The sequence below is a fragment of the Camelus bactrianus genome, chromosome 4 (assembly GCF_048773025.1).
Source record: "Camelus bactrianus isolate YW-2024 breed Bactrian camel chromosome 4, ASM4877302v1, whole genome shotgun sequence".
NCBI classification, from domain to species: domain Eukaryota; kingdom Metazoa; phylum Chordata; class Mammalia; order Artiodactyla; family Camelidae; genus Camelus; species Camelus bactrianus.
In genome coordinates, this window is record NC_133542.1 from 71,452,683 (window position 1) to 71,479,291 (window position 26,609).

Genomic DNA, 26,609 nt, shown 5'->3' on the forward strand with positions numbered 1-26,609 from the left:
TTGTCCACTTTGCACAAAAATGTATTTCTGTGACATCCCAAAGTATAGACATTTACCCAGGCCCCAGGTGATAAAGCAACGCAATGTGAGCTCTGTCCTGGGCCTGGTTCAGGCCATGTGAGCATGGAAGGGAGGGGCAGATGTGGCCCATCTGCCAAGCTGAGGGACACAGGGCCGCTGCCCTTTCCCAGGGTCAGGGGAAAGACCCCAGGGGAACTAGGCCGGGCCCCTCTCCCCTGGGCTGCTCATCCAGCCTGTTTTGTTTGGAGGCAGAAACGCCACGAGAATCCAAAAACAGACCCAGGGAAAGATGAGGGAAGAAAAGCCACCCCTGCAAGGGCCGCCTGCAGAGTCAGCTCTGCTCCCAGGCCGCTTGTTCCAGAGGGGCTGCCTCACCGCCATCTGTCCCATGAGAAGGGAGTCCAAGGGACATCAAGGGAGGATCACAAGATCTTTCCAGATACATTTGTGTCTCACACTTTGAAACACAGCACAGAGGTTCCCAAGGGAAAGCCTGGGGGCAGAGTGGGAGGGGCGTGGGAAGGGCTCCGGAGGGCCGAGTGGGGCCACTGCAGGCTGGCCAAATGCTGGTCCGGAGGTGTCTGCCTGTTGCCGCCGGTAAAGGCTGGCGTGGGGACCTCCTGCCTGTGAGAGGTGTGGGGTCCTCTGGGCAGCGGGGCAGGCAGGGGTGAATGAGGCAGGCTCAGTTCTGCTGGTGGGGTGCCTGGGCACCGTGGGTACTGCGGGCAGATGAGGGGTGGGGGTGGGGTAGCAAGCCCCTGGCCCCAGGAGGTGCTGGCTTCCTGGGCTGAGGGCAAGTTCTAGATATGTTTGGCAGAAGGGGCAGTGGAATCTGCCCGAGTTCTGACCAGTCTGGGGCTGGGGCCTTCAACAGCCTGGGACCTGGTGGGAGACTAGGAGGCAGCCTCCATAGCAGCGTGGCCGCAGGCAGGCCTGGCCAGAGGGCAGCAGAGCCACTGTCAGCCCCGCTCCTTGAGGACCCTCTGGGGCTGAGGCTGCCTGGACCTCGGCAGGCACGGCTCACTTCCTTGCCCCAGAGAGCCCACAGCTGGGAGCACCAAGGCATTTGGGAGACCCAGTGGGGTTAGGTTTAATCCCCAACCCCATCGCCATACCCAGGAACCTAGATGGGGTTCTCAGGCTTTGGTGCGTAGGTTAGGGTGCTGGCGTGGGCTATCAAAAGCCCACTGCCTCTCCTAACAGGAAGCAAGGCCAGGGTCTGAGATTACAGGGAAAGGGCTGGACACTCACAACGTTAGAGGCATTTAGTCTGGCAGGGGTAGGAGTGAGTGTGGCAGCGATGAAGGCTTTGAGTCGGGGTTTGAGAATGGCCAAGGAAGCTGCAAGGACTCAGGGAGTGTTTCTTTTGTTTTTGTACAGAAATCATACACACAAAACTTCACACTTCCTAACCAAAAAAAAATAATATATATATATATATATAATATATATATCTCACTAATGTTAAGGAAAAGCGTCGGTTGTGCAAAAGTCCCCCTGTGTCCCTTCATCCAGTGGGAGGCTCCCCGAGTGGGGATCTGCCAGCTGGGCTGCTTGAGAGCGCTTCCTCCCGGCCTTGTGGTCCAGAGTAGTGGCAGCCATGGGGCAGAGGCCTCTATCTGGACGTGTCCATGTTCTCCTCTTTAAAGTTACTGCAGTGCTCAATCACCTTGCTGGAGACAACAGGAGAAAGAGGATGGAGAAAGGGCTTGGATCTGGGCGGGCCCAGCCCTGCCCTGCCCTGCTCTGCTCTGCCCTGCCCTGCCCTGCCCTGCCCTGCCCGGAAGATCCGGCTGCTGGATTTGTTAGCAAATGTTAACCATGATGCTGATGCTGAGATGATGTGCACAAAGCGGCTGGCCAAGTGGCCAGCATGTGCGGGGTACTGAGGAAATGGTACTTGTGGCCACGAATACCATCAGCCCCTGTGCTCCCCCACCTACCTCCCCATGCCCACCTTCCTACCTCTCCACCCCAGGGCATCTATGGTTAGGGGCTTCCCTGAATCAGCTCAGGCTTGACCTCCAAAACCTTCTGGTCCTTTCTTCAGCAAAGTCCTCCTTCTTCACTTTTCCCCTGCACACCCAGGCCTTCTTCCCAAAAGTGTACTAGTGGTCCCCAACCTGACTGCACGTCAGATTCACCCAGAGATCCAGATCCAGTGGTAGGCCCAGGCAGGGCTGGGGCAGCTGTTCTCGGACAAGTTCAAGGGCCTTTGACAATGCATATTCCAGGCCCACCTCCCAGACCCACTGGAAAAGAAAATCTAGGGGTGGGGGCTTGCATATTTTTAACAATCTTTATGGAGATTACATTTGCAAACCACTCATTTTACCATTCTCAAGCTCAGACAAATCTGTTAATGAATGTTTAAGTAGTGCCTTTTGCTGAAAATAAGTACGAAATGACCAACACTCTCCAGCCCAGGGAGTCGTCGTCTGGGGAGCCTCTGAGCTCCAGGTCCCTCCCCCGTGATACTCTTTATTCCACACTGAGGTTAGAACTGGGGTAAACTTATCTACAATCCCTTCTAGAATGGATGCTGGAGAAAGCAAGGTCGTTCCTGCTGGTTGCAACACACAGCATTAATGAGGGTCTCCCTTGTGCGCTGACGGGTACAGGACCACAGTGGATGATATTCTAGACACGGCGGTGGTGAAAACCACATGGCAACAGAAGGCCTGATGGCTCTGCCGTGTCCAGGACCTTCACATTCAGAAAGTTACATGCATTCTGCCAGATCCCTGGAATGTACTTTACTATACTGTGTACTCTCTTTAGCTGGAATGTCTTTGGCCAAAAATAATGACAAAATCTGACCTGACTTGCTAATGCCCAATGATGAGAGGATGAATTTGCTGGGAATAAAAACAAAAAAAAAAGCTTACAAATGAGGGCAATGATGCTCTGATCAGAGCTTGATCACCCAGTTTCTGGCCACATTGTGGCCAAAACAACACTTAGAGAGGCCCCAGCTGGCGGTCAGTATGCTGTCCACCTCCACCTCCACCTCCACCTCCACACTCAACTCTGAGTTGCCTCTGGTAATTTCAGCCATTCCTAACCATGAGCGCTGTGTTCCTCACTCCCCCAAGTCTAGGCTCCAAGCAAAAACACTGCCAGTCTCTTACCGGGCCATTTCCTTGGTCTCCTGCCTCGCAGTCACCATCTTGATCATGTCCCTCAGAAGGGGCATCCCACCTTCTTTGATCAGCAGGGGGCAGTACTTGTCCGCTGTGGGGTAAGGGGCCAACAGCAAGTGATCAGGGCAGATCTTCTATCAGCCTGTTGCCCAGAAACCACCCATACCCCACTCCGGGAGGGGAGGGATGAGCCAGGGCCTCAGTGGGGGCATTGCTGCAACCAGGCACCTACCATGCTTACCCAGCCTGGGGCCCAAGTTCCTGAGGCCACCTGGGGGAAGCAAGGGGTGAATCCCTTGGAAAAGGCTCTTCCCTTTGCTTCACAGTGGCATTCCAACCCCCCCCCCAAATGTCACCCAAACTAGTGCTTCCTATTCTCCGAGAAGTTTTTGTAAAAATAGAGCTTCCTGAGCACTGCCCTCAGGTCTCCTGATTCAACAGATCCTGGAACCTGTGCTTATTTGTATTTTTAACAAAACACCTCCAGGTGATTCTGGGACCACCCAGGATGGAAGCACCAGGCCTACCTATTGGGTGGTTTCACAGTTTACGCCAACAAAGAACATTCTAGGGCTCGGTATCAGGGCTATACACTCCACGGAGAACACGGGCATTTCAATGGCCCTCCAGCAGCTCCATGTAGTAGGAGCTATTTTTATCCTCTCCATTTAATGATGAAGGAGCTCAGGTTCGGAGAGATGGATCAATTCATTCAAAATCACTCTAGAGGCTTGTCTGAGGGAGTCCCAGCTCAGGGCCCTTCCTGTGCTGCACTGCCTCTTTGAGGTAAGGTGCTATTTTTCAGTAAGACTAACTTCAGGGAATAATAACAAAGGTTAATGCTTATTGAATAGCTGGTATGTGCCAAGCACTCCTCTAAGCACTTAACATGTCTTATTTCATAGCAATCCTATGAGGAAAGTACTATCATTATCCCATTTTAAAGATGAGGAAAATGAGGCACAGAGAGGTTGAGAAACCTGCTCAAAGTAACACAGCAAGTAGGAGAACCAGGTTTCAAACCCAGACAGTCTTCCCCTAGAGCCCGCACTCTTATCCATTCTGTGGGTAACAGGACCAAGCAGTACCCAGGCACCAGGGCTCAGCACCTTCCATTGGTTCTCTTTTCACATCAATCTTAGGAGGTAGGTATTATTATCCCCATTTAACAGAGGAGGAATCCAAGGCCCAGAGACTCCAAATAACCTGCATGAGATCACATAACCAGTAAAGGAGAGAACTAGGGGTCAAGCTTGGTCTGCCATCAAAGTCTGTTAGTGTTGCCCCCTTATCCTCTCCCCCAAAGCCACCGAGCAGAGGGCAGTTCAGGCTCTTTTAGGGGAGGGTGGGTGGCTCTCTTTGAGGAAATAAGCGAGAGTTGTTTTAGTTCTCCCCTGTTTTCTCAGGGGTTATTTCTTCGTTTGGGTTGGTCTTACTCTTGCCTTACAGAAGGCATGGAGATTTTGGACTCTTCACTCATACGGAAGCAGGAAACACTACAAAAGCTGTCTGGGGTCTCTGGATGAGCTGTCTCACTGTCCCACCAATGCTGGAAAGCAGAGGGCTGTGTGCTGGGGCGCAGACACGGGCACCGGCTCCCATAGTGTTCCACGCGGCTGAGCACCTCCTTGAGGGCAAGTCTGCTTGCAGGAGAGGAGTAAACAAAGGGCAAGTGGGTACTCACGGTAGACAGACACCAAGTTGTACAGGGCCCAGGTGGCCCAATGCTGGCTGACAGGAGAGATGCCCTGGGGAAGGAGGCGAAGAATTGGCTCAAATGACCTGCAGGAAGAAAAATCAAGGTCACTTTCATGCCGGGCATCGCTGGGGGGCGGCGGGGCAGGGAGTGTGGTGTATTGTCTCTTGTTGGGGGTTTTTCTCACTGAAGGGTCCTGTGGACAAACGATGAGCAGGCTGGTAGGATGGAGTGGATACAGGGGCATCTGGCCCTTTAGACCATTTTGGGCACCAGCAAACGGAGCTCCTTTGTGAGAGAGACCAAGAGCGTGGACTCATAGGGAAGGAGGAGGTAGGACAGAAACTGGGGACCACAGCAGAGAGGAGAGCCCAGCCTGGGGGTGGGGGGTGAGCTACCCTGGGAAGCAGAAGAAAGTGTGACTGCACTCCCTGTAATGGCCTCCTACGGGCCATCTGGAGTCATGGTCCAAAAGCCTGAAAAATGCACGCGCATCCCCGCCCGCCATGGGCCAGTGATTCCGCATCATCTCTCCTGTGCAGAAATGACAGTAACTGGAGCGCCGGCAAAGCCACGAGCACGAGCCTGTTCTCCTCAATGTGGGTTTTCAGCTTCAATGTCAATCAGTACAAGATGGCCCAGCCACACAGCGAAAGTGACCCAGTCATGAAGATGAGGGAGACCCAGAGCTGCGGCTGGAAATTCAGTCACAAGACAGTAAGATCTGATGCCAGCTGGACTGAAGGTAATTAGATCTACGTATAGAAAACTGCTGGAAGGCGAGCTGCCGGGGTGTGAGTGGGAATTCTCTTCCAGGGAATGAATGGTTCGCTGCTTTGTTGCCTGTATTTTCTCCTTTTTCTTTTTTTCCCTCCACAATTTAACATGTATCAAATGGTTGTAAACAGCAGGCTTTGGGGACACACAGGTGTCAACGGGATGGAACCAGCACCAAGTTATACAGTGCCATGTGTGCCTTTATGCACTGCGCTGCATGGACGACACCTCGATTGGTAAGAGACGGCAGAGGACTCGAAGAGGGACGAGTGGCTCTGACCAGACCCTGCTGGGAATGAGTGTCCTGTCCCAGCACTCACCCCACATCCACACCCCACCCCTCCCCGCTCTGCACCTGTAATTGATATTTCTCCGTGAGTTGATGTCCCAGCTCTGGATGGCTGCCCACATACGCTCCTCCACCTCCTCCCGCTGGGGTTCACAGATGCCCCAGGCCTCAGGCCCATCAAACATGATGTGGGAGAGGACGCCGCAGGCGTTGTAGGAAACCTCAATCCCATCAGCCTTGCTCTCCAGCAGGTTGCTGCCAAGAAGAGAGAAAAATGGAGTTCTGGTCCCCAAGTCCCCCCTTCAGATACCAGCTGCTGGACCCCAACTTACAAACCAGATTTCTTTATCACTTATTATCCATACCCAGATGACTTCTAAATGGGATTTGAAGTTGTTTAAGATAAGATGTAGCTACAAGAAGACCATTTGTGGAGGGTTGAAAGAATAAGAAACTGCATCACAGAGTGAAGGCAACATTTGTAACAGAAAACTAAGCTAAGAATAGTTGCTGCAACTGAGCACTGACAGAGCTCTGAGCACCCTGGCAGCCAAGGCAAAAATAGAAAGAGAAGTACCAACCTAAAGACACTGATGAATTGGGAAGTCATTAGCTGGGGCCGTAGCTCCTTCACCTCTGCTACGTTCCCCAAGAGTCCCAGCATATTCCGATGCAGTTCCTGCTTCTCTGGGAACTCCTGGAAAAATGACAGCATTGGGGCCGTATCAGTTAGTACTTAATTAGTGTCTGGCATTGCTAACCTAGAAGCTTTATGAACATCTGTCTGGCCATTCCAAGTAGACAAAGAAGGGTACAATGCGTTGCCCTGCTACCTTCTAGTTCACCTAGGGCAGTGCTGGGTACACACTATAAGGGATTAACATTGTAGGGTTCCTTGCCACAAAATCAAACGCTGAATGGAGATCTGACCTATAAAATTATGAATGGAGGGGAAGGGTATAGCTCAGTGGTAGAGTGCGGGCGTAGCATGCACAAGGTTCAATCCCCAGTCATTCCACTGAAATAACAGAGAAAGAAACCTGATTATCCACCACCCCCTTAAAAATTAAAAAAATTGTAATTAAATTTTACAATTTAAAAATTAATTATTATATATATAATATTAATTTTATGATTAAAAATAAATAAATAAATAACATTATGAATGGGACAAACTCTATTTACCAAAGTTCAAATAATTAGTTTAAGGGAATCCTTTTGGAAACTAGAGCAAGAAAACAAAGAATGAGTTTTAGGATGAACAGAGCATCCTACTAGACAGAATTCTGTCTAGCTGATATTCCAGTGGACCCCAGCCAGACTGTGGGCCGTCTGAGAAACCATGGCTGAGTGGATGGGGCGGGGTGTCCCCTTGGAGGGAGGGCTCTAAGAGAGGGCCCAGCCAGGCCATCCGGGTCAGGGGAGATCTCTGCAGCTTATGTAGGCAGCGAAGCCTGGGCTAGTGGGCCTGTGGGTTGGCCTCCCCTGCCCCTCCGCTTGAGCCATTGGGAAGGGAGTTGCTGACGGAGTTGGTTGGTCGGGGACCCGGGGACAGAAGAGTAGACCTGCGGGGGTCCAGGGGGCTGCTGCTGCTGGGGACAGCACTACCTTCAGGCAGTCCAGGAAGAGCTTCATGCCATTGAAGTTGAGGAACATCTCACAGTTGTCGGGTGTCTCATCCGTGATGTTCCACAGGGCGCTCCAGGAGAACTCCATCACCTGGTCACACTGAATGAGGAGGGGGCGCTCAGCACAGGTTTGCCTGGACAGGTCGTGCAGGCCCCTGGCACCCGGTGAGGGGGTCCCCTGATTACCACGTGGACAAGCCCCAGGGGCAAACCAGTCCCCTCTCAGCCTAGGGGAGGGGCGAGGCAGCTCCATGAAGACTTGACTTACTATCTTGTCCAGAAGCTTCTTCTGAATCAGCTTCAGCATGGTCTGTGGGCAGAGAAGAGAATTTGCAGGGGGCCAGGCTTCAAGAGCTACCGTGTCCCCCAAGAACCACAATGGAGAGGAATCAGCAGTGCTATTCTTGCTATCCTAACAGGGCCAAATCTGCCCATCTGTTTGGGAGGCTGCTGGAAGAAGTGCAACCCACAGACCTGGATCTGGTGTCAGGAGGCCTGGGTGCTGGTCCTGGCTCGACCCTGACCCTGTGTGGTTGTGGGCATGGCCCTCCCACTCTGTGGGCTTCAGCCTTCCTGGTCATAAATGAAGAGAGACTGGATGTGCCTTCCTCATTCTTTTCTTCCTTTCTTCAGCAAATATTATCTCCCCATTGTGCACCAGGTCCTATGCTAGGAAATGCTGGGGATGGAATGATGGAAGGAACAAGATGGCATCTTTCCCTATAGAGCTCACGTCCAGGGGGAAGCTGACATTAAACAGACAGTCCCTCAGATACTTATTTAATTCCACCTGGGAAGATGTAACAGGGGCACCTGGTCTGAGGAGGCAGGAGTGACTTGTCCATTGGGACCTAATGGGAGAACAGAGGGACTGGGAGAGGATGACAGCATGTTCTAGGTGGCGGAAATCTCTGGGGTCATAAACAACATTTACTGTTAGGAAATTCTTCTTTTGGTCTAGCCTGAATCCTCCATGTGGGCAGTGGGGCTATGGAAGAGGGAGGGAGGGGCAGCCAGCCCACCCACACGCACCACAACGAAGCCCATCTTGCCCACGGCCTCCTTGTGGTCATTGTCCACCTGGCAGACCAAGGCATTGCACAGGTGCACGGCGATGCGCTGGATCGACTCATCCTGCCGCGTGGGGTTGAGGATGCTGAGCAGGAGCTCGTTGACTCGGCGGTACTGGAATTCTAGCTCCTCAGGGATGCTGAAGTTGCAGAGGGTCAGGCAGCAGTTCCGCTGGACCTGGGAGGGCAGGGAGACAAATGGGGCACAGTCAGGGTCAGACTTCGGAGCAGGACTTGAGGGGCTCTCTAGAGGTGTGAGGCCATCCAGAGCTGTGTTGGTCCAGGAAGGCTTTCTGGAAGAGAAGATGCAAGGCTTTTTTTTTTTTTTTAATAACATTTTTAAAACGCATGAAATGTAATATACAAAAGAGTGCCTAAAACACAAATGTATAGTTTTACAAATAATTATAAAGCAAACAAGCTTTTCTACAACCATGTAACCACCACCTGGGTCAAGAAATAGAATACTACCAGCACCCAGGAGTCCCCAGTGTCCCTTCCTGATCGTAAGCCCCTCTCCCTACTACAGAGAGCCCCTATCCCTGCCTTTCTATTCAAAAGATTCCCTGGCATCTGCTGCTTTTTGTTCAATCACAGGTTTGCAAGATATACCATGTTGTTGTAAGCAGCTGAAATGCTTTTTTTTTTTTTTCATTTGCAGTATAGCATTCCAATTTATGCATCTGGTTCTCTGCTGGTGGATGTTCAGGTAGACTTCACTGTTTGGCTACTTCAAACAACATCCTTGTATGTGTGTCCTGGCATCTGTGTGCGGGCTTCTCTAGGGGACCCCTGTGTGGGGTGGAGCTCCTAGGTCACAAGGTTTGCGTGTCTTCAACTTTACCAGGTAATACCGGACTTTTCCTAAAGTGGCTGCACCAGTTTACATTCCTACCAGCAGCACGGAAGAGTTCTGGTAGCTCCACATTCTCAGTTTCCCTTTGTGTTGTCTGTGGGTTTATTCGTTTTTGTTTTTTTTTTTTTACCATATTCTCAGTGCATTTTCCTTATAATTTAATTTCTTTCCATCCTTTCTCATTAGATACTGGAAGATCACCATATTTCATTACTTAGGGGATTAGAGGCTATTACTCTTATTAACTCTGTCTTTTTTGCCCCTACAATAAACATATATTTTTTAATTTGAGAAAAAAATTTTAAATTAAAAAAGCAATACTTACTCACTGTAAAAAGTTCAAATAATACTATCTGAGCAGAATGTTAAAGCCATTCTTCAGCAGTAATCGCTGTTAAAAGTTTGGTGCACATCCTTCTAGATTTTTCTACTATGCAAATACAAATAATACTTGGGGGAGAGGAAAGGCAAAAAAAAGGTTTTATATGTATTGGTCCAAAATTTCACTTAGCAACCTGCAGAGCCAACCGTCTTTCCACGTTAGGATGTGCAGATTTACCATCATATCCCATGATGTGGGTGGATCTTGTATCACTTTTCTAGGTCCAGGCCCTTATTGCTAAAACATTTTAGTTTCCGCTGATTTCTGTGTAATCAAAAAGGGAGGATGTATATATATATCTTTTTTCTCTAAGAACAATTTTAACTGTGGAATACCTAGGCCGAAAGATAAGTACACTCACTGTTTCGGCAGGTTCTCACAGGTTGACCTCCGGAAAGGTTGTGCAGTTCATACCTCAACAGTGGAAAGTGGGAGACTGTTCTTCCCCTGACCTTTGCCAACACGAGGTATCATCAAGAAGTGGCATCTTGTTACTTTAATTTTTATTTCCTTGGAAGAGTTTTATTAATTTGGGAGTCTTCAACTAGCATGTCTTTTTTCATTAAAAAAAAGACATGCATTTTACCTGATTATAAAATTGATCTGAACGTGGGAAAAATAGTTGCTCTTGAGTCTGGAGTTGGCAGGCAGTGGGCTTATCTGACGAGGGACCCCTTCTCATCCCTGCAGGGAGCCTTTCAGGAGGACCATTCGGGAATACATACCAAATGCTTTAAAAACACACAAACCCACTGCCCCGGCAATTCTACTTTTAGACATATCTTTAACATCAATTCAGTGTAGTCAGCAAAGCCTTATTTGAAATAGCAAAATATGAAAAGTAACTTAAATGTTCAACCATGGGGCTGACTTAGCCTATGTGTTCAGGGGAGCCCTGTCCTGTTACTCAGCGAGGATGGGGCCTGGCCGCTGCCTCTGAGCCCCAGCACAGAGTCAGCACCAGGGCGGTCTCTCCCTGGATGAGGAAGCTGAACACTATGCTGACACCAACAATTAAAAAGCTGAATTGTTAAAACCAGCTGCCTGGGGGAGGAGAGCTGGGATTGCAAACAACTTTCACTTTCTAGTTAATCCAGTTTCGTATTACTTGAATTTGTTTGTTTTCTTAGCCTTAGGTATCTCACTTTTATAATTAGGAAAGAAACATCACTTTTAAAATTATGTTGTAAAAACAGTTGTTGATATGAGAGATGTTCACATTCACAAGACACTGTCGAAATGAAAATCCACGTTACACACACAGCACACAGAACGATCCTATTTACCAAATAAATGTGCACAGACTAAAAGCCAGAACAATAGATATCCAATGTTAACGGTGGCTATCTCTGTGTGGTGGGATTATGGGCGTTTTTTTCATTAGCTTTGTAATTATAATTTTTCTTCAGTAAAAATTTTTATTACTTTAATAATAAAAGAAGCTATTGAAAAAAAACACCACCCTCCGCCCCCAGCCAAGTGTTACTAGGCAGAAGGGCCAAAGAGTCAGCATGAGCAGAGGCCCGGGGCAGAGGAACAGGGTCTCTGGGTGGAGGGTGGCAGTGGGCAATGGAATGGCTGCATGGGGTCAGGTCACAAGGCCCTGAATGCCAGGTCCGAGTCTGGGGGTGATGCTGAGAGGGAGAGGGGTTGGGAGACGGGGTGGAATAGAGCCAGGAGAGGAAGGGTGAGACCAAGCACGGCACCCTGAGGGGTGTGTGAGCCTAGGACACAGGGTGAACAGGAAGAGGGGTGGCTGGGCCAGAGCATGCAGGGCTGCAGCGGGTGGGGGCTCACCGTCACCTCCTGGTAGGATTCCATGCCATTCAGCACCACCTGGATGACCTGCCGGCGCAGCTTGACGCTCTGCTCTGAGCGGTACTCGGAATTGGTCAGGTAGAAGAGGGCTGCGCTGCCTGTCACTTGAATGTTCTTGTCATACTTGTGGCACTTGAGGGCCGTGATGACCAGCTGTAAGGAGACAGGGTGCGGGCCGGGGTTGGCCAGTCCAGTTAAAGTTGTGCAGGGACAGGCCTGGGCTCTGTGAGGGGGCTGGGACAGGTCCTCCGGGGCAGGGCTCACCTCGTTCCTGCTCTCTGAGGGCAGACGTAGGGGTTGGGGAGCAGAAACAAGGCCAGTGCTGGGGCAAGTTAGGTGCTGCGTGGCAGGGTTGGGGTTCGGGAGGTGGGACAGCCGGTGTCCTGGGGAAGAGGAAGGGGTATAGAGAAGGGAGTGGTGGGCATGGACAGGAGCCCCGGGGCCCCCCAGGGTTGGGGCTGACCTTCAGGGCTCGCAGAAGCTGGTTGCAGCGTTCGATGCGTGCGATGTCAAAAAGCAGGTTGATGGCCCGTGAGGTGATCTCGGGCCTGTGCTCCGTGTAGGCCTCGATGGCATTCAGCACCTGCTCCTCATTTTTGTCACCACTTACCTGGAGAAGGAACATGCTCAGAACAGCCTGGAAGAGGCCACATGGAGGCATCCCTGATCCCAGCTCTGTTTCCAGCCTCAGGGCAGATATCCCCCTCCCTTCTCCGTGGTCCTCCCTCCTCCATCCTCCCTCTCACTTTGTAGGCCGGAATGTGCGTGAGGCGGCACAGGGAGGTTTCGAAGAGCCCAAGGAACTGCAGTGGCCTCTTCAGAGCCCGGAAAGGCATGATGCTGCTCTTGGAAGGCTCGATGCTGAGGGAAGAGGGTGCTGGGGTCAGTGGCCTGGTGCTCAGGCCCTGGGTTCAGCACAAAGGACAGCCTCTCCCTGGGGAAGGTGAGGCATTTCTTTGGGGCCCTCTGCTAGGCCTTCTGGCCTCATATTTTTTTTTTTTAAGTGCAGGGGATGGACATAGACCCCACCTCTTGATGGAAGGTGACCAAGTCACATTGTAGAATGTGTGGGATGGGACACATTGCAGCCATCTTTGGAAAATCTGATCTGGCGTTCTAGTGAGGAAGAGTCGGCTTTAGGTTTCCCCAACAATCATGAAGGGACATGCCCATCAATCAAACTCCACTCTAGTCCATGGGGCCTATTTCAGCCAGATGGGTCTGAATCAGATCTCTCAACCAACCAACCTGGGAGCCAACCTATCTTCCACAACATCTAATGAGTGGCAGATCCTGCCAGCCTCACCTTCACACCATCACACCATCCCTGGCCAGTCTGAGCGCTATAATTTTCCAGTCACACCTTGAGCTCATACCTCCAGCCTTTGCACATGCTGTTCTTTCTGCTAGAATACCCTTCCTCTCACAAACTCAGAATGAGCTTTCAGCACAGCATGGACGCCCTTCCTTCTCCTTCCTCCTTCCTGATCCTCAGGGCAATCCCAGTGCCCTGTGCTTCCCCTGCCACAGCCCCAGTCATGACCTGTCTGTCCCCACCAGCTCACACAGACTCGAGAGGGCCTGGCTGGTCTCTATATCCAGCACCCAGCACCAGCACTTGGCAGAGGGGTGCTTGGTAAACGCTTGTTGAATGACACCCCGCCAGCAACCATGGCAGGTGGGTCCCCACCTGGTCTGCCCTGCTTCCTCGTCCATCTTGGAGATGCTGCAGTTCTCCAGGATCATGTGGCCAGAGATGTCCAGGGACATTAGGTTCCCCAGCTTCTGGACAAAGAGGCTCAGCACCTTGCGAGTCAGTTTGAACTTGTAGTAGCTGGAGAGGCGGTCTCGGGAGATGTCCAGGTGTCTGGAGATGGGGGTGGGGGGCACAGGTCAGGAGCCAGACATGGATTGGGGCTGCCTCGTCAAGCCCTGCTGCGTCAGCCTGTGGCAGGGGAGGACCCATCCCTGCCACAGCCACTCCAGGGCATCCTAGGAAAACACCTGCTCAGACCCAGGTGCCCTGAACAACCCTGATTCAGCCAAAACATTGAGTTTAAGGAATGGGATGGTCTCTTCTATCCCACCTTGCTGGGGGCTCAGGACCGTTTGGGACTGATGGACCACCCCACGTCCCCGCCCCCACCCCAGTGAGCTCTGGTCGGCAGCTCACCGCAGCTTGTGCAGCTGGACGATGACGCGGATGTGGTCGTCCGACAGGTCCATGTTGTAGAGCACAAGGGACACCAGGCTGTCTTTCCACTGGGTCAGGAAGGCCGCATCACTCGTCTGAATGCCCGAGAGGTCCAAGGCGGCCAGCGAGTTGAGCGGCCGCAGCAGGGACTCCACAGGGACCCCATCAATCATGCGGCCCAAGTTAAGGAAGCGCAGGCGGCTGAAGCCCTCGAAGGTGAAGTCCTTAACCAGCACCTGGCAGGTGGGGTTGACGAGGCACTCGTCTTCACAGCCCCCTGGGTTCTCCTCCTCGTAGAAGATGTTGGCACAGCCGAAGAGGCTCAGGGACACCAGGGTGTGGCTGAAGCTCCTCAGCGTCTGCAGGCTCTTGGCGGACAGCTTCTCGCAGTTGGTCAGGTACAGCTCCACCAGGTCCTGGCGGCAGCACAGCCCCGTCACCACCACACCCACCCCGTGCCCTAGGCCTGGCCCTGGGCCACACGTGGGATGGGGAGGGGTCTGCGCAACGGGATTTGGGAGCTGGAGGCCAGTGACCCTGCTCCGACTCACTGATGATGGCCTTCCTGGTGCCTGGTGACCGAGACTCACCTGCTTGCGAATGGCTTCCAGGTCCTGGTCCTGCACCAGGTCCTCGCGGAGGTGGATACGAGTGAGGCGGGTGCTGCGGGGGTCCGAGAAGAGGCTGAAGAAGCTTTCGTGCGGCTCGAAGTTGCAGGCGGCATTGACCAGCTCCACATATCTGGGAGGCAAGGAAGCCTGGCTCAGGGGAGGGACCCTTCTCCTCCCTTCAAGGCCCAGCATAAGCTCTCCCCTCCCTCAGAAGCCTTCTCTGATCACCCGGGCAGCAACTGCCATCTCCTCCGCGCCCCTCACCCATCTTCCTTATAGTAACTGCTAGGATCCTAACTACTCTACAGGTGAGATTAAGGGTGCCTCCAGGAACCAGGAATCCAAAGGTAGACTGACTGGTGATGAAGGGGCCTCTTATCAATGGCAAATCCCAAGCTCTTCCCCTCAAAACTGTAGACACTCAAACACATCCACGGTTCCCATCTTAAGCCAGCTTCTGGTTCCTTGATCAGCGCCTCCCAGGACCCTTTCCAAGAAGAATGAGCCACAGGATTTGGTGTTCCCAGCTGGGTTCAGGGCAAGCACTCAATCAAACCCTGTGGAGATGCCAGCTGATGCCAGAATCCTGGTCTGGCGGAAAAGGCTGTGGAGCCAAACTGAAACCTAAATCCTGGCTTGGCTGTTCACAACTTCACACAAGTAACTGAACTTCCCCAGACCTCAGTTTCTTCATCTGTAAAATGGACACAACTCTGGTCAGCAAAGTGTCCAATCTAGTGCCTGAGCCACATTAGATGCTCAGAACATTTTTACAAGTTGGGCTCTCAGGTCACACACAGATTCTCACTTTTATATGCAACTATTTGGTCTAATAATTTCTCTTTAGGCATCTAGACTGAGCTCCCCACAGTCAGGCACGCATATCACCCTAGAAGCCTCTATTAGTGGGGAGTCCCCTGGAAAAGCCACATGAAGATTTTCTGAATCATTTGATCCCTGCTCATGGATCCATTATTTGGGCCCTGGTGTGTAAACATGTATATGTTCATGTTCACACACAGATGTGTTCACAGGCACAGGCGTGCATGTGTGTATGTGAGTGTGTACATAACCTGCAGTTTCATGCTTAAACATACCCTGAACTGAAGAAGCCCACGTGTGCATACATACACACGGTCCTTCACATGCACACCCCGCCACATAAATACCAACATCCACACACATACCAACATGCACACACATAACGTTACAGTCATGGAGACCCCAGTGAACTCCGGCATGCACAGATACCCACGTGCATGCACACCTCCATGTGGTGCACACACAATGCTCCCAACCCCCCCCCACACACACACTCAGGCTGAGACTCGTGCCCCAGCCCCAGCCCCGCGCCCACTCACTCATTGACGAGCCGGTCACAGATCTCGCTGGGCAGGAAGATGTCTGGATGGAGCCGCAGAGTCTCCTTGTCCAGCAGGTAGCCCAAGGTGCCATCCAGGTTGCGCAGGCAGAAGTCGGTGCAGAGGGCCATCAGGGACTCAGGGGTGTCAGACGCCATGCTGGGAGCAGGCAGGAGGGCCACTCCAGGACAGGGGCCCCCAGGGGCAACGGTGACTCCCCAACACTCACAGGACCATTGGCAGAGCCACAGCCTGGGGAACGGAAAGAAGCTAAGTGAGCCACACGTACGGGCCAGAACCACCAGCTGCCCCATGTCCACTCTCTGAGTAGTAAAACTGAGGCCCTGATGGCACATACGAATTAGCAGCTTAGCAGGGTCAGGGCCCAAGACTCCTGATCCCTCCTTTCCCTGCCCTGCTCTGTTGCGCTACATCTATGCATGATTAGGTCTGCAAAGAGCAGGGCTCCTTGTCCACGCATTTCTGTGCCTTCCCAATGTCTGTGAGCAGACGTGTGTGCTCGGGACCAAGTGCTTGGGTGGGGATAGTAGGGTTTCATTACCGTCTGCATTGGGGTGTCCATTGCTGTGTAACCTCACCTGTATACAGCTGTCACTGTTGAACACTTAGTACGTGCCAGGGCTTTACAGACATGCCATCACTGAGTCTCTTTATATATGGTTAAGAATGAAGGCTCCTCCCAAGAGACATGAAAATATACATCCACATAAAAGTTGTACACAAACATTCACAGTGGTATTATTAATAATAGTCCCAAACGGAAACAACTTAAATGGCCATCAGCTGATGAACAGACAAAAATGGTATTCCCGTGCAATGGAATATTATTCAGCAGTAACAGGAATAAAATACTGACACACGCTACAGGACTGCACCTTGAAAACATCATGCTCAGTGAGAGAAACCAGTCACAAAAAGCCACATAGTGTATGATTCCGTTTCTATGAAATGTTTCTCCAGGATAGGCAAACCTACACAGACAGAAGTAGATGAGTGGTTGCCTAGGGCTGGAAGGTTGGGGGGGGCAGGGCAGGGAATGGGGAGTGACTGTTCCGACGGCTATCAGGTTTCTTTTGGTGATGAAAATGTTCTAAAATTGGCTGTGGTGATGGCTGCACAATTCTATGAATAATATAAAAACCACTGAATTATCTACTTTAAGTAGGTGAACTGCATGGCACAGGAATTACAGCTCAATAAAACTGTTATTTAAAAAGTGAGGTCCCATGGGGGAGGTATATCTCAGCGGTAGAGTGCATGCTTAGCATGCACAAGGTCCTGGGTTCAATCCCTAGTACCGCCACTGAAAATAAACAAATAAATAAACTTAATTACCCCCCCTGTCTTGTCAGACAGAGAAAGACAAATACTGCATGATATCACTTATATGTGGAATCCAAAAAATAAAACTAGTGAATATAACAAAAAAGAAACAGGCTCACAGATATAGAGAACAAACTAGTGGTTACCAGTTGGGGAAGGGAAGTGGGGGAAGACAGGGACAGGGGATTAAGAGGTACAAACTATTACATATAAAATAAATAACCTATAAGGATACATTGTACAACACAGTGATTATAGCCAATATTTTATAATAACTGTAAGTGGCATACATAGAGTGTAGCCTTTAAAAATTGTGAGTCACTATGTTGTATACCTGTAACTCGTATAATATTGTACATCAACTATCCTTCAATTTAAAAAAAAGTAAAGTCTTCTATTGTCTTCATAATCTTGAGGCAGGTAGATTTCTTAAGTAGGACTCATAAGGGAAAAATGATAAACTGATCTGCATTGAATAACCTTCATTCATCCATGTGCAAAAATTAATTTGCGATGGACCACAGACCTGTATGTGAAAGGTAAAACAGCAGATTTCTAGAAGAAAACATAGGACTATATCTTTATGACTTTAGGGTAGGCAATAATTTCTCAGATAGGTCACCAAAAAAAAAAAACATAAGAGAAACTGATAAATTGGACTGCCTTGAAATTTAAGACTCTTTTCATCAAAAGGTATCATGAAGGAGAAAGGGCAAGCAAGAAGCTAAGAGAAGATATTTCCAATAATACATCCAACAAAGGACTCATACTCAGAATATAGAAACAGCTTCTACAGATCAGGACATAGCATCCAGTTAAAGAACAGGCAAAGACTTGAGCAGGCACTTCTTAAAGGATAAGGAAATGGACAAGAAACATAAGGGAAAGGCTTCAGCTTCATGAGTATCAGGAAAACCACAATGAGATACCATTTTGCACCCACCAGAAAGGCTCAGCTGAGAACAGCAGTATCACAGGCCACACCAAGCCTGTGTTGCACGCAACTAGGGAACAGCAGGAAGTCACCTACACTGCTGGTGGGAGTGTGGATGGGTGTGAGCTGGGAGTGTAACTGGAATACTGTGTGACACTCTCTGCCAAAGCTGAACACATACATATGTTCAATATTCAGCAGCTCCACTCCCCGGTATACACCCAACAGGAATGCATATAAAAGTTCACCAAAAGACACAGGCAGGATGTCCACAGCAGCACTATTCCTAATAGAACAGACTCTGAAAGTCCACTGACATGAGGATGAATATTATGGTACGCTCACCGATGAAACACACCACAGCAGTGAGAACGCACAATCTCACAACAGCTTGGACGAACCTCACCGTGTTTAGTGAAAGGAGTCAGACGCACAAGTACTGAAGGAATCCATTTATGTATGACTCCCTGAAGTTAAAAAACAGGAAAATCTAATCCGTGGTGATAGAAGTCAGGACTGTGGTTACTTTGGGGTTTGCCTGGGCGTTGAGAAGCTTCGGGTCTCTTACCTGAGTGTTGGATGTACAGGTGTGTGTCCTTTATGAATATTCAGGGAGCTGTATCTCATGATATGTGCACTTTTTAAAATGCACATCGTTATTCAACAAAAAGTTAAGACAATGGCCTGAACACCACAGAGGTCCACGTTTAGAAAGGATTCGGGGTTCAGCTAAGTGATGCTCTAACTGATAGCGCATCCTCAGCTGCGATAAGTGGCCAACACAGAATGAAAACCGAACATTTTCATTCAAAGTGAGTGAACAAGATAAGAAGCAACCAACCATTTATAGACCCGAGGAATATAGACAGTCAGGAATTCGTCCCAAACCATTTCCCTATCAGAGTCCACATCAGAAAGGGGGGAAAATAGGCAAAATGAACCCATGGTGTTAGAAGCCAGGGTTTTGCAGGGAGGCAGTAATTAGAAAGTGGTGGGGGTTGCCTCTGGGGCTGATGGGACAGGTGTGTTCTGTGGAAATTCAAACTGTCCGCTCACGCTTTGTGGGCTTTTCCTATCTACTATCTTTCAATAGTTTTTAAAAAATTTTTTAAAGTGAAGGCTCTGTAGTTAGACAGACCTATGTTTCAATCCATTTCCATAATCCACTGGTAAATTTTGTAACCTCTCTGAACCTCAGTTTCCTCATCTGGAAAATGGGGACAACAACCCCCAATTCACAGGGCTGCTGGGAAAATGCTTCGTCTCAGGCTTGACACAACTAAGGGCACAACAGATGGTGGTGATGACCCCATCCTACAGACAAGGAAACTCAAGCTCAGACAGACAGGCTACTCTGTCTAAACTGGGATGTTAGCCTCGTCTCAGGTTCCGTCACCTCATCTCTTAAGGGTTCTGAAGGAGTTTAGGGCTAAGCATTGCCCCTGGCTTCTTGGAGCCTCCGCATCTACATTTGAGCCTTCCAGGATGCTCAGGAGATCGAGTGGGCAGCCATAGAACACTGTGCCCTTTGGAATCACCCGTTCTAAGTTCTGGCACCATCACTCACGGGTGACCATGCTCTGAGAGCTTTGGAGTCGGGCCAACTCAGCTTCAAGTCTCGGCCCTGCTGCTTAAGAGCAGGTGAACTTGGGCAAGTGTTTTCACCTCTCTGTGCCTCAGTTTCATCTCTAACATAGAGAACACTGTGTGCAGATAACATGGAATGATCTAGAAAGGGCTTAGCCTGGTGCCTAGTACATAGTCACTGCTCAATAAAGGTAGCTTTCACCATCATCACTATCCCCATCCCCATCATCCCCTCCTCCTACCTCAGGTGCCCGGGTCCCAGGGCAGGGTCTGTTCCTCCCCAGCTCCAGGTCCTTGCTCCCCAGCCCTGGGTCTCCTGCCATGAGGCCCGTTGTGCCAGCTGTCCCACTGGCTACGTGACGCCCTTGAGGAAAGGTACCATGAACAGGCTGCCTGGGCCCTGGGCATTCCCTTCCTTTGCCTTCACTCGAACTTTCAGATCTCCAAGAGCACAGTGGCTTCTCTTGCCTGGGAAACTGGACCCAGTTTCTCCCTCCCGCTGGCAGGGAGATGTGCCCTGCTGGAATCTGACAAGTACAATCTCTGCCAGTAGCCACTCAAGGCCTCCAGAATTAGAACCAGCTCTGCAGCCTCCTCGCTGCCCACTGACTCCCTACCCCAGCTGAGCTGGCCTCCTTCATTGTGCTGGCTACAGGCCAGAGGCACAAGGTCACCTTCAGACCTTTGGTCAGTTTATTTTCTTTCAACATCCAAATCCAACTAATTATTCCACTTTCCACTCTAAATACTGCTCCCAACCCCCAAAACAGACTCATGTCCCTCCTCCAGGAAGCATCTCCCAACCACTCCAGCCCACACTACCTCTGAACTCTCCTCTTTACTCAGCTGATGCCTACGTGCCTGCAGGCCTTAGTGTCAACATCACTTCCTCTGGGAAGCCTTCCCTGACCCGCCAGGGTGCTCTTGCTGTGTGCCCTACAGGCCCTACCATAACAACTAACATATTGTACTGACGCTGGTTTAATTATCCAGCTTCCCTGCCAGACGACCAGCTCCACAAGGGCAGGAACGGGGCTGTCTCATCCAGCAACATCCCTGGACTTAGCCCAGGGTTACTGTCTACTGAGCACTGTGGGTCCAAGGGTGAGCGAAACCAGACAAGCATGCTGGCTCCAGAGGCAGACAGACATCCACCTAAGAAGCACACAAACCCGTGCCATGTAGCCGGGACCAGGGCTCTGAAGGAGAGGGCAGTCCCTGGGGCTCTGGGTGCCTATGCCAGGGGGACCTGCACTGGACTGGGGAGCCAGGGCAGGCGTCCTTGGAAGTGACATTTCAGCTGCAACCCAAAAGATGAGTCATAGTTAGCTCCAGTGGTAGGGAGAGAAGGGAAAGCTGTTCCAGGAAGGAGGATAAGATGCTCAGAGGCTGAAAGGGCAGAGGGTGCGGGACGCTGGCAGCACGAGCCCAATTCCATGACTATTTGCTGAACAAAGGAAGGGCTGCACAACCCATATGGGCCTGACACGTTGTAAGGTTTCAACACATGCCTGTGGAGGGGATGAGAGCGACCTGCAGGTCATGCACACAGGGAACCCAGAAGGCAAGGTGAGTTCTCATATCCTCCCTGCCCATCGTGCCCAGGGCAGTGCCGGGCACCCTGTGGCCACAGAGGACCCCTCACCACTCTGGATGAGGGAGACACCAGGGGCTTTGCCTCTTTTGCAGGATGAGCCCAGTCACCCTGGTAGCTGCTCTGCCCTAACCCTGAGCCCCAGGTGGGAGAAACACCATCCAGTCAGCTGCCAAGATCACCAAAAGCCCCCAAAATGATGAACCAGGCAGACGGCACCATCTGATAATCACCTTTCGGCCATGCCGACCCTGCTGCTGGGGGGTAGGGTGACCCGGACTGTGGAGCCGTCCATCTTGGCACTGAGGCTGGGAGCCCTGGGGACTGGGGTGCCCTGCCACTTGCGCCCTGCCACCATCTCCGCCCACCCTACTCCCAGCCCCTAGGGCTCCTCATCCGCGTGGCAGGCACCAGCCATCTGGGATTCTGGCAACCGGAGACAGAGGGAAGTCTGATTCTGACAGAACACCACACAGGAAGAAGAACCCTGTGTCTCTCTCCATCCCATCTCTTGCAGATTCTTTAAAACTGGATCTGTCAGGAGCTATGCCATCCTGGGGGGTGGGGAGCAGTGGGGACAGAACAGCCACCACCACCACCTCCACACTGGTTGCTTCATTGTGGCCTGAGCCCCTTACAGGCTTTATTTCATATACTCTCTTATACAACTAACAAACAACAATCCCTAGGAACCAGTACTTGCGGCTAATTCGTCACTTATGTAGCGATTTGTCTAAGGATCCCTCCCCCAGCCCATGAGCTCCAGGAGGACAGGAACCCTGTCTGCATCCACACTTTTGGGTCCTCGGGGCCCAGCCCATGCCTGGCACATAACACAATAAAGGTTTGCTTTTGCTCCAGGTACCTCACTAAAATACCACAAGGTAGAGACTGTTAGCCCATTTTCTGATGAAGAAAGGTACTGAGGCTTGTCTGAAATCACGCAACTAACAAGAGGGGGATGTAATCCTAAATCAAACCCATTCTTCTCACCAAACCATCCAGTCTTCTGTCCATCCAACGGAGGGGAAAGAGAATCTGAGGTCCAGAGGAGAGAGCACGGGACTCCGCCAGCATCCTGACACCCCGCCGACAGAGAGGCTGGGGGAGCCAGAAGCTCTGAACCTTGGAGCAGCACCCACCCTGTGAAATATTAACCCAGGAGCTGGGGGGGGGGAACCCAAACAAATGTCCTATTTACAGAGGCTGGAAGCTTTCCAGGAAGGAGTGGGTCACAGGCCAGATATTGGGGAGGAGGAGGAAAGGCTGCTGTGAAGGGAGTCAGGGCAAGTGCCACGGGTGCCCTGGGGGCAGGGGTGCAGGTGAGGATCAGAGAGCATCCTGGGGGTTGCCAGCCTGCAGAGACTAATTTATAGGGTGGGCTATGCTACAAAGATGTGGAAATGGACCGGGGCGGGGGGGGGTATGTGCACCCACTGTGCACTCCTTGGTGCCACCTGGAAGCAGAGGGGCCTTGGGGATACCTGGGTTCCATGCTTGCAATCAATGATCACAGCCCTACTAAGCACCATATTCCAAGAACTCGGCTACGTACTCCACATGCATTAATTCATTTAATTCTCCCAGCAATCACACAAGGCAGGAGTTATCATAACATACCACTTACGGAAGAGGCAGCTGAGACTCTGAGTGGTGATGCAACTGGCCATGGACTATGTATGCGTACGTGGGTCTACATGTTCATATCAATATGTATACACGTATTCGTTAGTTTGAGACCCAGAGTTTTGAGCTTTCCATGCATATTCTCATTAAAGCCACAAATACCCTATAGGGACATATTTTGTTTTCTAGATGAGGAAACCATAGTTCAAAGATTTGCAGTGACGTGCCCAAGGTGCCCCGGTAAGTGCCCAGCTCTCTCCACCATTACGCTATGGGCAGGAAGCATTTCTCCAAGCTTCAGCTTTCCCTTCTGCGACATGAACCTTCACTGCTTCCTTACAACTCGGAGTGTCCTTGGGCACTGAGCACAGATAATCAGGCATCACTGGTAACTGTCTTATGGGCATATATCTTTTTTTGACCATGGGACTAGATGCTTCCTGAGGAAGGGACCCTCTGTGATCCATGGCACCTCCATGACACAGTGAGCACATGACTGGTTGGTGGTGAGGGAGGGAGCCTCAGCTCCACTAGGTCCCCAGGCAATAGTTACCAGTCTCAATATTCATCAGGGTCTTTACCTGTCAGTGGGTTATCAACAGCACCTACCATATAGGGTTGCTGAGGAGATGCCATGAAATAATGGCAATAAGGCAGTAACTAATAATTATGGAGTGACTCTACACTGGAAATTGACACAACATTGTAAACTGACTATAACTCAATAAAAAAATTATGGAGTGATTTCCTAAGACTAAAGCTTGGAGAGACCCTTCTGCTTATTTCTCAAGCTGGAAAATCAGCTTCAGTGATTGAACCAGATCTAGGATGTTGGTCTCAAAGTAAATGACCCAACAGGGGTCTCTGAACTCGCATTTTAGGAGTTAAGAACAGCTATGGAATTGAAGCCCTCGGCCCTAAAGTATGTCTGCAGAATCCTGGTAGTGCTAATGACGACAAGAACTGTTTTTCCACCTTTGTAGAGAACTTGTGAGTACACCGAATTCTTTCAAAACCTGTGTCTCACTTCATCCTCCCATACCCTTCAGTTAGTGTAGAGATAGGAAAACTGAGGCTCAGACAGGGGATGGGACTTGTCCCCAGGTCCTCAAATGTCTAGTCTGAGGTTCTGTCCACAACATCTGGCTCTAGCAGCCTGGCTCTCAGCATATGACTGCTCTGACTTTTCATTTTCAAATCCTCTGGCCCAGCTGCCCTGCTTAGCTTATGACCCAAGCCTGATGACATAGTCCAGGCTTCGGGGTTGAGGAGAGAGATCAACCATTGTTCCACTCCCTATAAGGCAGGCTGCAAAATCTCAGCCTCTGCTGGGCACTTCCAGGATCAACAGTCTCCACTGGCAGATCAGCCACATACACCCCAATCACACATTTAGGGTCAACATACACTGCCCTTCCCAACCTGTCTCCATGTCATATTTATTTCAGTACCTATTTGGTCTATATTATATGGCAGAATGGGGATTTGCTGGGCCTTCAAAAAAAAAAAAAAAAAAAGCCCCTGTAACCTTCCACTGGTATCAAAAAAGCCAGGACCAAGCTACCATATGCAACTACGGTTTCCACTGAGGGTGACAAGAACTTTCCACTTTGTCTCCTCCACTGTTCTCCAAAATTCTACTAGTTTAGGGAGGCAGCCAAGAGCTGGTGACATCATCAGCTGGTGCTAAAAAGAAAGGCTTTGAGGTAGACACATGCAAAGGGTTCCTCACCATCGTCACTGCCATCAGCACACCTGCTATGTACAAAGGGCGTAATATGTGCCATACACTGGGCTAAGCACTTCAGTCCATATCTCTCATTTAGCCCGACAATCCTATTTTACAGATTAGGAAACTGAGGCTGGAAAAGGTCCCTTGCCCAAGTTCTCACAGCCAGGAAGCAGTGACATGACCTGATTGAACTACACTGCTCTACGGCTGTCCTTTTTAATTTATTCCATCAATAGTCATTACAAAGATGGAGAAAGGGTACTTACAACGCCAGGCCAGAACACAATGGCCACTTGTCATCTAAAACAAATCTATATTTTCTCTGACCACCAGACACTTCAAGTTAGTACAGTTCTGAAAAGGTGCCCCATTAGACACCCTGTGACCCTGCATCACATGAACAGCCCCTGATATCCTCCCCACCATTATCTGGCCCCTGCTCTTCTCTGACTTCCTTGTCAATCACTCTTCCCCTCCTTTGCTCTGCTCCAGCCCTACTGTCCTCTTGCTGTTTCTTAAAATCATCAGGTACACTACCTCAGGACCTTTGCACTTGCTCTACCTCGAGAGTTACGTGACTCATTCCTTCACTCCCTTCAGGTCTCTGTTCAGGTATCACTTTTTAGAGACCTTCTCTGATCACCCTCTATAAAAAGAGCAAACCCACTCTCTGGCCCCTTCATGGCCCTGCCTGCTTTATGTTTCTTCACCCTACATTATTACCACCTTACATATGTTTACAATTTGCTGAATGTATGAGTGAACTGAAAGACACACTCCTCACCACTGGCAACCACCCACTGCTCTAAGTACAGCCTTTTCAAAGCTGTCTTCAATGTTCATTCTAACCAGTTTGAACCCTGAAGAGAAACATTCTGTGGGAAAGATCATATGGAGTTATTTTTCCATGGAGGTGTCAGACATTCCTCCTCTGGTTTACACATCAAACGTGCTGACAGGTACAAAGGCTGGAAATCTTGGACTCTTTGGGCCAAAGACCAGCCAAGTCAAGTTCCAACCACAGAGCTATAAGTAGCCAGCACAGTCAGTTTCACTTTCAGCTCACCTATCGGGCTCCCTTGGCCCTTAGGTTTGCAACCCCACCCATCCCTTTTCCACCCTGCCTGATATCCCTGCACCTTGTCATCCCTTCTGGGAGCTTATCCAGAATCCATGCCGTCCATGAGCTTTCAAGCACTGCTTTGGGGGAGCTTAATCTCATCCAACAGGTAGGAGGGGCAGAGGCTGGCCCTTTCAGCCCTGCATCTATCTCCCATTTTGTAGGGGCATGCGACAGAGCGTCATTTTCTTTCTGGATGAACGGAGTTTAGTTTTAAAGGCACGTTTCTCAGACCTGGCAGCAGGAATAGAGAAGGGAGCCCTCCCACCGTTGGCCAAGATGGACCTTTGCAAGTGTTTGCAGCGGCGATGGTGAGGCACCAGAGGCAGGAGGGGAAGGGGGAAAGACACAGATACATCCCTTGGCCCCGGGATTGGACGGGATGCTTCCTCTGCGAGGAGGAGCGGAGGATGCGGCCCGGGAGAATCCAGAGCCAGAGCTCCTGAGGAGATCATCAGGCTAGGGCCGGGGTCTGGGGAAGACGGGGGTCGGCGGGGCGGAGCTTGGGATCCCAGGGACTGGAGCCCCGGGCGGGAGGGGGTCGCGCTGGGGGGACCCGGTGGCCGTTACCTTGCCCTTAGGGCTGCGGGCGGGGCTGAGGGCCGCCGGGTGCTGGCTCCGGGGCCCGGCCCCTCCCCCGATCCGGCTCCTACGGCTCGGAGCCTGCAGCCGCCGCCGCCTCCGCTGTCAACAAACCCTGGGCGCGTCACTTCCGGGGCCGCCCCTTAGCAACAGCGAACGGGTTCTCCCGACCCGTCCGGCGGAGAACGCAGACAGCGGCAGCCGAAGGTTCCGGGTGTCCTCAGCGGCTCCTCTGCCGGACACC

The 26,609-nt window shown here is 50.9% G+C and overlaps 1 protein-coding gene across 4 annotated transcripts; it reads right to left on the minus strand.

Moving 5' to 3' along the window:
• Positions 1-26,510, minus strand: ZER1 (zyg-11 related cell cycle regulator). 4 transcript variants are annotated; one of them, XM_074362358.1, is made up of 16 exons: positions 26,354-26,510; positions 15,847-16,098; positions 14,465-14,615; positions 13,854-14,290; positions 13,371-13,547; positions 12,427-12,541; positions 12,144-12,290; positions 11,660-11,833; positions 8,587-8,802; positions 7,823-7,864; positions 7,535-7,654; positions 6,508-6,623; positions 5,993-6,181; positions 4,849-4,946; positions 3,153-3,255; positions 1-1,694 (listed from the first exon to the last, which is right to left on the minus strand). In XM_074362358.1, exons 2-16 carry the CDS (start codon positions 16,002-16,004, stop codon positions 1,637-1,639), a joined length of 2,301 nt encoding a protein of 766 aa, XP_074218459.1. In that variant the 5' UTR covers positions 16,005-16,098; positions 26,354-26,510; the 3' UTR covers positions 1-1,636. The 4 variants fall into 4 exon arrangements, with proteins under 4 accessions (XP_074218459.1, XP_010949517.1, XP_010949515.1 ...); XM_010951215.3 differs by lacking the exon at positions 26,354-26,510 and adding an exon at positions 22,299-22,450 and having other exon boundaries at positions 11,666-11,833; XM_010951213.3 differs by lacking the exon at positions 26,354-26,510 and adding an exon at positions 22,299-22,449.
• Between the last annotated feature and the right edge of the window lie 99 nt (positions 26,511-26,609).